The following is a 12,450-nucleotide window of genomic DNA, read 5'->3' on the forward strand; positions in this document are numbered from 1 at the left end:
GTCCCTGGGCTCTCAGTTATGACCAGGATGAGGGAAGACGCAGCAGTGCAATGGACAGAAGTCTGGATCAGGAAGAAGATCTTGAGCTATGTAGAGAATAGCTCTTCTCAAGAGAAGATCTTGAGCTATTTATTGAGAATCAAACATGGGGTATGGCTTTGGGGCAGTCTCTCCAGAAGTGCTGGTATTCCTGCCTGCACTCTGGGGTGGAGCTTTCTTGCTAAGGGCTGGGAAGCCAAGACCAGCTGTCTGAGGCATGAATCACCCGCTCTAGAGGCACATTTTGAGTTGCAGAACCAGGTCCTGCTTTCGAGGCCAATTCTTTGTGCAAAATGGCACTGAGAATGGGTCGTATGAGATTGAGCGCAAGGGAATGGCGAAGGTTGGAGACTGGAATGACTCTGTGAGTCATCCAGCAACAGATGTTCAGCAGATCATCACAAAATTAAATTTACAGCCCCCCTCCAAGTGTTTTCCCTTTGTTGAGAGATCCGATCTAGCAAGAGATGAAGGGAAGCATCCCTGCCTCGCTGAACTGTATGGCATCCAATTATTATTACCCAGCTGGCTTGAATTGAATATAATTAACTAATTAACTAAGGTACAGACCCTGCCTACAAAAGGCAGGCCATTTCCTCCTGACTGTGGAAGATGCAATGGCATCCTTGGAGCTGTAGCCCAGGCTGGTGAGCAACAACTGGTGACCCTGATGCGATACATCCAAAGAGACCCTGAGGACCCTGACTCCAGAGCCTGAGCTGGGAGCCAAAGGAGCTGGAGCAAGAGTCCTTTGGTGAAGAAGGTAAAGCCCCAAGCCCTGATGTGATATTTGTGGGAGGGAAGTGTGCTGGAGTTGGAATGAATGGACCGGGTCTCTGCTCACTGTAAAGCCTTCTTGAAAACACCTTTGAAAACAAAAAAATGTAAAACAAAAAGAGGGAATTATGGCATCCAATTATTATTACCCAGCTGGCTTGAATTGAATATAATTAACTAATTAACTAAGGTACAGACCCTGCCTACAAAAGGCAGGCCATTTCCTCCTGGCTGTGGAAGATGCAACGGCATCCTTGGAGCTGCAGCCCAGGCTGGTGAGCAACAGAACTGGGCATGTTTTCTGCTCTTACTGCAAGAGCGTGCTGTTCTTACTGCCACTGGGGCTGACTGCTGCAGCTCTTGTTTTCTTCTGCAAGATGGGAATGTATGGAAGCAGCACCCCTGGGACAGAAGAAGAGGATGTGAAGGAGAGACAGTGCTGAGTGTTTCTTAGGAGTGCCATTGACCTTTTTTGCAAAGAAGAGAAGAAACCAGTATCTAAGAAGAGCAATATACTGTGATGAAAAACACTTCTGCTTCCTTCTTCTGCGCTTGTGGAGTCTTCTTGACTGATGACTTCCAAAGATGGAGGTCTGAAGTTGTAGTTCAAAGGCATGAAAATCACCTGTGTGAGCTAGCAATGTATACATGAAACCTAAATCTGAAGGAAGGATTTAGGAGTCCATTGTGTGGTGCTGGCTGGGTAGTCATTTCCCATTCCGTGCTGGATTCCTCCTCTTGAAGTGCAGCACTTCATACATAACTTACTTCTCTCTCATGTTGTAGTCTTTGGACCAGCTCTTCAAGTGAGCTGTTTCTAATGCCAGTCCTGCCCTCCAAAGGATTAGAAGCTTCAAAGATGCTTGATTTTTTTCATGTTCCCGATAGCACTGATGATTTGTCTTTTCCTGGTTTTATAAGACCTCCTAGGACAGAGGTTCTCACTGTTGCTGGTTTTAGTAGCACCTAAAATCACAAAACAGTAGGATCTTGTTTTCCTCTTCCACCTTTCTTCCCATCTAGCAGCTCAACAGTGACCATAGGGCTGAACAGTCTGTTGCTGAGTTACTCAACTGAAACTGCTGCTCGTTCAGTAATTAATAATGTGGTGCAGTTTGGGATGGGAGAGTGATCGTCCTGTCCAAGGTGTTCCTCAGGCCAGATGGGGCTCCTTTGGAGCACTTTTGGTACATAATCCCCCAAGGTAGTATCCAAATACTGAAATTTGTATTTGAGGGACCTTAGAGCAGGGTTGCAACTGTATTTTACCAGGACATCAAAGCCCTATTTCTATGTCATTATTTTTCAGCGTTGGGCAAGACACAAGGTTATGTGGTAACAGATGATGAGAACCAGCTATACTGGATCAGAGGTGTGAAATAAATCCTTTCACACCTCTTTTAATTTGAGATGTTATTTCAGAGCCTGGAGAATGACACAAACCATTTCTGCTCTCGTGGAGTGTTTTGACAGCTCCTGACTGTCTTGAGTGGAATTGCAGACCCTTAGCTCCGTGCTGCCGCTTGCTTTTTCGGTACGTGAGTCTGACGCAAGGCAGAACAGCAGCAAACTGCTCGTCTGAGCTGCAAAGCAGAGCCTCAAATGAGAGTTGCAGAAAATGGTCCAGTGGGATGCCAAGGATATAGGGATAGGGGATAGGAACCCATGCTAAGGTCCCCTCTGCTTTCACTCTTGCCTGTGGAGATGCCTTGCCCATCCCTAGCAGGCACGTTTCTAACTGGTGATTAAAGCCCTTCCGCAGCTTCTCTGCCAAAAACACCCAGCTGTGCTTGGTTCTCAGTAGCTTGTTTTAATATTTGGTCAAACCTCCCTGCCTGAGGATGGGTTGTTGCTTGTCCTTGCCCAGCTGGCAACAGAGTGATCTCACCTCCAGAGCAGACTTTACATATTGTTAGATTTTATTGTTTCTTTCTTCCAGGCGATTTCCAATCAAAAGAAACACAATTCTTTAGGTTTTTCCTCAAGAGGCATGTCTTGCAAACTTCTCAAACTTCAGGAGGGCCTGTTGTGATAGGACAAGGGGTAATGGTTTTAAAATAGAGGGAGGTAGATTCAGATTGGATATTAGGAAAAAATTTTTTACCATGAGAGTTGTAGAACAGTGGAACAGGTTGCCCAGAGAGGTGGTGGATGCTCCATCCCTGGAGACGTTCAAGGCCAGGTTGGACGAGGCCCTGAGCAACCTGGTCTAGTTGGAGATATCCCTGTTCCTTGCAGAGGGGTTGGACTAGATGACCTTTGAAGGCCCCTTCCAGCCCTAACCATTCTATGATTCTCCAGCTTCTCTATCATCTGCTTAAGCCTTTCCAAAGACATGTTTCCCATCCCATGCTCACCGGGACAGAAGAGCATCATTTTCCTCCCGTGTCTTGCAGATGCTGTTGAGACTTCATCCCAGAATGAGGTTTGCCCTTTTCTGCAGCCCTGGTGGTATCTGTGCATGCTGCTGCTTGTTACAGAACGCTGCTGCTGTTACACTTTGTCCTTCAAATCCCTTTCTGCCCCTCTGGGCTTGGGATCATTTGCAGATTGGATGTGTGTGTTTTATTCCATCAGCCAGGCTTTTAATGAAAACAATGATCAGAATCAAACCCAGGACAGACAGAGAAGAAAGTTAGGCTGGTTTTATCTGCCATACTGTTGAGAAATCCTCTTCATCTGCCCTGACCCTGGTTTCTGAAGGGCACTTTGTGATGGTCTGCCTACATGTGTGTACTTGTCTCTAGGTTTCATCCCATCTTTCCCATGTAACTATTGAATCCTGTTCAAACAAACTTAGGGAAGGCATGAAGATTTTCTGATATATGGCATTCCTGCAGTGGGCATGGACGACGTGTGGCCTGAGGACTGTACACAGCCCTACTGTCCTTGGTCAAGTCTCCAAGTAGGTAGGAGGCAGCTCAGGTGAGGCTGGCAACCAAGGAGTGGTGGCTAGTGAAGCTGGTGATGGTTCACCTGCCAGCTGGTTAGCACAGGCTTGGCCTTGGACCAGCAGCAGCAAAAGCTGATGAGGACGTGCTGGAGCTGCAGGCATTGTGTCTTGGGCTCATGGAGAGCATCCAGAGAATCGAACTTCATTTGTTCCACTGCTTATGAATCCCTTGAGTTCATGGCTTTGGTGAGACTCATAAAAAGCTCTTTTAGTACCAGGAACCAAAGTTGGACTGACTGTAATCCAACCGAAGTTGGACTGGCTGTAATTCCCAAGTGCTTTCCCTTTCCCCATCCCTTACCTGTGAGACCCCAGGCTCTTTCCTAAGGTCCTACAGGTACCTGCTAGTGGCTTGGAGATGAGCAGCTTGCAGAGGTAGGATAGGGTGAATGCCATCAGTCTCTATTACATCTGTCATGTTTACAGGACCTTTAACTGCTCCTGGTGTATTGAGCTCCATGCTTTAAGTAGAATAGACACTTTTCAATACTGAGCACCTTAATAAATGAATGCATTGGCCTCCTCCATGCCAAGATGTATCTTCCTTCTTTCCTGTAAGTGAGCGCCTGTATTGGTTCTTTGTCTTGGCCTTCTTCCTAAGGTATTTCCAGTACCTTTCCTTGCTGCTTTTTATGGAATCATAGAATCGTTAGGGTTGGAAGGGACCTTAAAGGTCATCCAGTTCCAACCCCCCTGCCATGGGCAGGGAAACCCTCCACTACACCAGGTTGCCCAAAGCCTCATCCAACCTGGCCTTGAAACCTGGCCTCATCCAACCTTATGCTCCTGGACAGTTGCCTCAGGGTTTCGTGGTGTTCCTTTGAGTAACCAGCCAGATATGGACATCTCTGGGAATTTTCGTGTGAAAAGTGCAACTTGCCACTTCCCTGAGTTTATTCTCTCCATTGTTTGGATCAATCCATACCTGCTGGGGCATTTAATACATTCGCAGGCTGGAAATAGTTACTATTATGCTCAAAAAGTGTAAGGCATATCCATGAATGATTTCAAGAGGGAGATAGCCTGTAGTCAAAGGGATTGTGTGTTCGGGGCTGGATTTTGACATCCTGCGCACACAAAGCAGCGTTTGACTCCAGGAATGGTCCAGCAGGTTCTCAGCGATAGCCCACCTGGGCTCGCTCCGTGTGCATGCCGTGTGTTAGGATCCAGCCCTATAGGATGCACGCCAAAGCAAACGGGAGTTCTGGCAGCATTAATACAAAAATATATTATAATATCCAAAGAAGCTCACATAAAGCTCTCTTTTTCAATCCTTTTTTTTTTTCTTTCCATATTATTTATATATATTTGCTTTCCACTCTAGGAACTCGGGGAGTTTTGCTCTCCCGGGTAAACTGCTGGGACTGGCCGGGTGTTTGCACAAAGGAGAACGTCACTCAGTTTCCTACCATCAAGATTTACGAGAAGGGAGAGCGATCCGTGATGTACGATGGCATGTGGGGAACCGAAGAACTGACCAGCTTCATCATGCTGTAAGTGTCTGCTAATGAGCCCCCACACAGTCAGACTGGCACATCTGCTAGATGATGGCCTGGACACTTCATGGCCTGTGTAATGGAAATCCTTTTTGGAAAAATAATGGCAGAGCTGATGGTAGACCTGATTTGGAAATTAGCTTAATAACTTCTTGTGCTTTTCAATGTCAGAGAACATCTGCTCTTGGGCAGTACATCCTTCTCTCGTCACTGTCCCTCTCTGCTGGAATTCCTTCTCTGTTATTTTTAATGGGGATCCCAAGGATCTCAGAGCAACCAGTTTGGCTCAGGGCTGTTCTCTCTTCCCCATAACTAGCTCCAGTGCCCTTCTGTGACTAGATCATAAAATCATACAATCGTAGAATCATAGGATGTTTAGGGTTGGAAGGGACCTCAAAGATCATCTAGTTCCAACCCCCCTGCCATGGGCAGGGACACCCTCCACTACACCAGGTTGCTCAAAGCCTCATCCAGCCTGGCCTTGAACACTGCCAGGGATGGGGCAGCCATAGCTTCTCTGTGAAACCTGTGCCAGTGCCTCACCACCCTCTGAGTGAAAAATTTCTTCCTTAGATCCAATCTAAATCTCCCCTCTTTCAGTTTAAAGCCATTGCCCCTTGTCCTATCACTACATGCCCTTGTAAAAAGTCCCTCTCCAGCTTTCCTGTAGGCCCCCTTTAAGTACTGGAAGATGTTGTCCTTCCTTCTCAGGTGACTGATTTTTGTCTCTAATGAGGCATAACTGTTGTCATAGTGGGTTGGGGCATTGTTGGATTGAGGTTGCCCTTTTGACTCTTCATCCCAAAAATGGAGAAGGTGGCGCCCATGTTGTTTCTCTGCCTTTTTGTAGGAGCCGAGTTCCCTGCCCTCTGAAGCTGGCCACGATTGATGAAGCAGAAGGATATTTAAGAGGAGAGTTTCCATCTGAGCTGTCATCCTATCACCATACTTCGGTTCTAGGAGTATTTAGCACAGGCACGAGTGAAGGTTAGTGTGGTATTCGTAGATTAAACATTCAGTTTCATTCCTGATGGGAGAGGGGTGATTCCAGGTGCTTGGAAGTTCCTGTGTTTTGTTTTCTCCAAGCATGTTTGCTCACATCACAGCCTGCCTGGCACCACCCTTCTTGTTTTCACAAAAAGCAGATAGCAGGTGATTCCAGATGTGGCATCTAAGGTCCATATCCTGGCTCAGAGCATGTTCAGCTGCCAGGCATGTTTACTACACCCAGGGTGGCAGCATCTGACAACCTTGACAGAGGCTGAGACATTGTGCTCAGTACAGTACAAAACAACAGTGCCCTGGGTGACCTGTCTCCGCAAAGAAATTTTTGCAGATCAGAGTCATAGAATGGTTTGGGTTGGAAGAGACCTTCAAGGTCATCTAGTTCCAACCCCCCTGTCCTGGGCGGGGACACCTTCCACTACATCAGGTTGCTCAAAGCCTCATCCAACCTGGCCTTGAACACTTCCAGGGATGGGGCAGCCACAACTTCTCTGGGCAACCTGTTCCAGTGCCTCACCATCCTCTGAGTGAAGACATTCTTCCTTATATCTCATCTAAATCTCCCCTCTTTCAGTTTAAATCCACCCTTTGTGGGGCTGATGCTTGTCCTATCACTACCCACCCTTGTAAAAAGTCCCTCTGCAGCTTTCTTGTAGCCCCTTTAAGTACTGGAAGGCTGCTGGAAGGTTGTCCTGGAGCCTTCTCTTCTGCAGGCTGAACAGCCCCAACTCTCTCAGCCTGTCTCCATAGCAGAGGTGCTCCAGCCCTCGGATCATCTTCGTGGCCTCCTCTGGACCCGCTCCAACAGCTCCATGCACTTCTTGTGTTGAGGACCCCAGAGGTGAAGGCAGCACTGCAGGGGGTCTCAGGAGAGCAGAGCAGAGGGGCAGAATCCCCTCCCTTGACCTGCTGCCCACGCTGCTTTGGATGCAGCCCAGGACACGGTTGGCTTTCTGGGCTGCCAGCGCACATTCAGAAGTCCAATCTGAACTTACCAAGCCACAATTTGTGCCTTTTGTCCCTATTGTATCTCTTGCTTCATACCAGGAAGACTTTGGCTCTTTGCCTTCATAAGCCTGTTTCAAAGTAGTTGTAGGCTGCTGTTAAATCCCCTCTTAGTCTCTGACTGAACAAGCCCACATCCATCAGCCTCTCCTTGCAGTCTGTGTCCAACGTGTCACAACATATTCTTTCTTATAGAAAGCCTGTTCCACTATTGGATTGATAGTTATCTTGCTGACTCCTTCTTCTGCAAATGTGGTATTCCCAGTCCTTGCAACCAACACACAATCCAAAACGTTTCTTTTTCAAAAAAAAATCCAAAGCAGTAAAACACAAATTTCTTTCATCAAAAGGAATGAAACTTGAATAACTCACCGAAATCCACTCGTGGACATTGAAATAGGTGGACACAGCCTCCAGAGTGGTGGACATCAGCTAGAAAGGCCAAGGAAAGTTGCTGGGGGGGGAGTGTGCTGAACTTATATGAAATTGTCTCACTTTGTAGTCTTGGTCGGTATAGTCCTGGCCAGTGGCTGAAATTTGGAGCAGTCTCTCCCTCCCTCCCTCCCCTGCCTCCTGGATAGGGTGATGTTAGTCACTCAGGTGCTGCTCCAGTATCGTTCGTTCCATGCCATAACTATGATCCAGGATCCACTGGCTTTTCACAGCCTTCCTGAATGACAGGAAAACGGACGTGACAGCTACAGTGTTTTTTTCATGTGACAAACATATATGTCAACAAGGGAGAGGGAAAAAAGTCAGTCTGGAAAGGGAACATCATGTCACGCTTAGTCAAATCCACTGTGGAGAGCTTCCAACCCCGCGGTCTCAGTTACCAGCTACCCCTGGGAATCACTGCATTAAAAAAAGGAGAATTCTCTGATCCTTCTTAAGATCAAAATTTCAGACTATTTTTCGTTTTGAAGCTCCGTTGTGCCTCTGAACTTTGGTTGAATGCAAACCGAGCTACTTTCTCACACGAGGAGCTCCAGAGGGAATCCGCTGTGCTCGGAGGTAAGAACAAAATCCAATGTCTGGAACTAGCCATAAAACACTTCGGCTGTGTTCACCGAGCCAGCTGACAGCTCATGCACCTGCTGCCTTCTGGAGGGTCTAAGTCTGTTAAATACAGCAGAAAATCAAATTGATCTCAAAAAACCTTGAGCCTATTTCTGCCTGGTTTTCATCAGCCGAGCTCCAAGTTGTCCCCTCTGTTCCACATATTCCACTCCCTGTGGTAGCAGAGCCTGGATTAGCCCCCCAGTAGGACCTTGGATGACATGGGGATGGTGAGAGGGGTTCATGGAAGGAACCTGCCTGCGTCCGGCTGGACGCGTGAGCTCAGGCTCTTTCCTATATAGAATTTGTTCATTTCCTTCCATGCAAACCAGAGTCTTGGAGGTTTCCAGACGGCTCTGCGTGGAGCCTGCAAGATTTTCTCTTCCCTCGGGGCACACGCTCAGTCTGCAATGTGGAATGGCATCCACAGTCTGGGATATCTCAGCCGCAGATGCCCAGGGAGATGAAATACATGGTGCTTCCACCGCCTGTAACCTACGGGGCATTCGAGCCTCTTGCAGAACAACCCGAGGGAGCTGAAAACTGGAGCCAGCTGTTCTGGCACCAAACCCAGGCTGGAGTCAGGGAAACCTCATTGCTGCTCTTATCAGCCTGCAGACTTATCCAGAATTTCCAGTCATTTTCTCACGGCAAGAATTCCTGCTCTAACCTGATCCAGGGACGCACTGTGTCATTGCTGTTTCTAGTTAACTGGAACAGAGCTACGAGATGCCCAGTTAAATAAAGCCCTGGATTTTGGCCAGTGCTTAGCGTCGGAACTGTGTGAAGAAGCCCTTTGGTAGATCTGAGCTATAAGAGACTTGTCAGAAAAATCATAACTTATTATAAAGAGGTGAATGGTATTACTAGGGAAACAAACGAGCATTTTCCTGGAAACTTGGAGGACTGATAGGAGAGAAATTTATTTGCTGTGCACAAACTGGAAGCCCATTTGGAAGTAAGACTCTGTCCTAAACAATTGTTTAAAAATACACCTGTGCTCAGCAAAGCTCCGGTAACATCCTAGGGCTTGCCAGCATCGGTGTAAACCAAGTCATAAACACGAGCTGGTTGTCCTCTGTGTGTCCCTTAGCACTTTGGGAATGGGAAGGCTGCTCCTGATTTCTGCTGGATGTTTTCACTGTGCATGGGGCTGGCTGGTACCTTGGGCTGGATGGTGGCATGTAAAGATGCTCCAGGTGCTGCTGGAGATCGTGGTTTCATGAGATGACTTCTGCTAGAGAGATGAAGGGTTGTGCTCAGATCCTGTCTCCGAAAACTCCACAGGGGCTGTAGACCCTTCCTCATCTGACAGTTTTATTCCTTCTTGTTCCCAAATCCTGCAGCGAAGCTGGGCTTATGCAATTCATGGCAGCTGTCGTGGAAGGCAGCTGGAATTCCAGCTCGAGGCATGTGCTGCAGCGCGTGATCAAGCCCTGCAGGGAATTAAAACTGTGTTCTCAGAGGGGACTGATTTTCTAGGAAATAATTAAACAGTTTTTTTGGGAGTGCTTCGTGTCTGTAGTACAGCCATGTAAATTTGGGGATTTCTTGCACAGAGCTGAGAGACTGTCACTGTGAGCTGTGGAGAAATGAAGGGTGGTGCGTGGCTCTGGGGCTGGCACAGTCTCCAAAATACGGAAAATTTTGGCGGTGTGATAGGGAGGGAAGGTCTCATCAGGAATGACCCCGGTGAAAGGAGTAAGCCTGGGCTCTGCTGAAGGCTGTCATGATTTAGGAGAGAATTCCTGCATCCAGGCACGCTGCAGGGCAGCACTTCAGCACGGGCTTATGGCTCAAGTGAGAGTTTAAAGTTAAATGCCTGTAGAAGTGCTCTCCTGAAGAAGTTTGGATGTGAGCCTGCTCTTTCCATCTCAGGCTGTGTCCTTCAGTGCCTTACAGCATAGGATGGGCTCGTGGTCTGCCCATGGCCTCTTCTCCAGGGACACAGACAATTTCACAAGGGGTTTGTTGGTGAAGTTCTCGGTGATCCTTACCAGCTGGTCATGCGAGTTGCTTTTCTTTCAACACTGATAAAATCAAGTAACCAAAGACCAAAGAGCTGGAAACCAACGTCAAACCCATCCAACGGTGGTTTCTCTGTATCACACGATGAAGAACCAGCCAAGCTGTGTCACCAGCTTTGTTGTATGTGTATTGTTTCCTACAATGTCTGAACCCTCAGTGAGCCACTCCTTCAAGGATCTAAGCTTCCGCTTGGAATGGAAAATAGTATAAAGGAAAGTTTGTGGTCCATGTGGTCCCAGGGAAACAAAATGGAAAATACGACTTGGAGTGTAGCTGGAAAGGCAAAGAACCAAGAAGTGACCAGTTGTGAGCCAGCCTCGGTCTGTTGAGGTCTGAGTCACTGGTCCCAAGAGCTTGGGCTGGCCAGTTGAGATATGGTGGTGAACATTATGAGGAACACTAAATAGTATCTGAATGAGATCTTATTTAAGTTGTAAAGCAGCATGCATCAGGGCTGTATGTGAGGTGTAACCTTAACTCTTGGGAAAACCTGCTGTCTCCAAAGAGTGTGATTTCTCACTCTCCTGAAGTCGGAAGAGTCTCTTTTGGGTTTTTTCGTTGCTTTCAGTTGCTCAATTCAAAGGGGGAAGGGTGGTGGTGTTGAAATCCGCCCTGTTTTCACCCTACCTTTGGCAGCAGCAGGTTTGATCTCTGATCTATAACTGTATTTTACAAGCCCACGCGCTATGGCTTGCATGTTCTCGCAAAGCTCGCCTCTCCCATGGATCTGGCTGCCTAAAAATGATGCTGTTTTAGAAGGGATGTAAACCAGCTCTGGGATCGGCTTTGTTTCAGGGCTCTGCTCTCAGTCTCTCAGCACAGATAGATTAAACTGTGATGGACCAAGAGAGCCCCAACCCAATCCTCTCCTCTCCATCCTCTGCCCGACCTTGCCATTTCGGAAAGGCGAGTGATGAAGCCCAGCAGCCGTGGGTCTGTGCTGAGCTGCGAGGGCAGAGGTGGAGCACGCTGTGTCAGCAAGGCGTTGAGCTTTTTGACCTTCCCTATCTTAGCTGGATGCCTGTAACAGACCCTGCCTGCTCTGAGGAACTGGATAAAACCAAAAGACACTTCTGGGAGAAGTTGGTTTGTCTGCTGGGCACTTAGCACTTACTCCAGTTCAGTCATCATCAGTCATTTCCAAAAGATCACTGGGATATGTAAGATTTTCTATTTAGACTTATAGTCGCTCTCCTTTTTCACTGAAAGAACACTCATGGACTTCAAAATCCTTAAAGACATTTCATTTTCCAGCAGTGCCTCTGTCGTGCAGGTCCTGGAAACCCGGTGCTGGTGGCTACAGAGCAAATACTGTTCTCTTAATAAGAACTTTCCTTCTGATCCTTTCGGCCACTGCCAGCTCCTCCTCCCATAGCCTGCGGCCACGAGACACATCCATTTCTCATCAGCCTCTCATCGGGGTTTCGTTCCCAACTGACAGCTGCTGTGGGAGGGTGTTGTGTATGCAGACAGCGATTTGGTTTCCAGGAGGAAGCTGACACTTCTCTTTCTGTTGTTTATTTTTGTGTCTCTGCCTTTTTTTACAGCCAGGGAAGCTTTCGAAGAGGCAGGAAACATCTTAAGTGGCCATGTAACGATGGGGATGTATTTTGAAGATGATGCTTTGGCTTTGTAAGTTGTTTCTTTTTTTTTCCTTTGGGGAGAATTTGAACTGATCTGCATTTAGGGAACGCCAATGCCTAGAGCAAGTGTCAGTGGCCATGCTGAGTGTTTAGCAGCAGCCCCAAACAGCTATGAGTGACTTAATCCTGTAGGGACATTCGTCAGGACTCGCCAAAAATGTAGCCCTGGCTCTGCCACTGATTGGCAGCCTATCCATGGTCAACTCATTTAGCCCTGGTGTAATGAGTGGTCATATCCCTTCCTGCTGTTCAAGTTCACTCTGGGTACTTGCAGCCCTCTGGCTGTGCCAGCCCCCCATGCATCTGTTGGGTTCCTCGTACAAACAGGACCAAACTTATATGGGGAAAAAATCAGGCTGGAAAAATGATACCTGCTTGTAGGATCAGTGTGTGAGGAAGGAAAAACAGTTCTGCCCTTCTCTTTCCATCAGGAAGAAGGGATGAATTG

The 12,450-nt window shown here is 47.6% G+C and overlaps 1 protein-coding gene across 1 annotated transcript in view; it reads left to right on the plus strand.

The window, feature by feature from the left end:
- TXNDC16 (thioredoxin domain containing 16) overlaps nt 1–11,995 on the plus strand; it is a 29,058-nt gene extending 17,063 nt beyond the window's left edge. Inside the window, exons 13-15 of the mRNA XM_086613688.1 lie at nt 5,094–5,262; nt 6,116–6,252; nt 11,907–11,995. Coding sequence (XP_086469814.1) covers nt 5,094–5,262; nt 6,116–6,252; nt 11,907–11,995 — 395 coding nt within the window. The remainder of the gene's footprint in view (nt 1–5,093; nt 5,263–6,115; nt 6,253–11,906) is intronic.
- The last annotated feature ends 455 nt before the right edge of the window (nt 11,996–12,450 follow it).

The sequence above is a fragment of the Tauraco erythrolophus genome, chromosome 6 (genome assembly GCF_009769465.1).
Source record: "Tauraco erythrolophus isolate bTauEry1 chromosome 6, bTauEry1.pri, whole genome shotgun sequence".
Lineage (NCBI taxonomy): Eukaryota > Metazoa > Chordata > Aves > Musophagiformes > Musophagidae > Tauraco > Tauraco erythrolophus.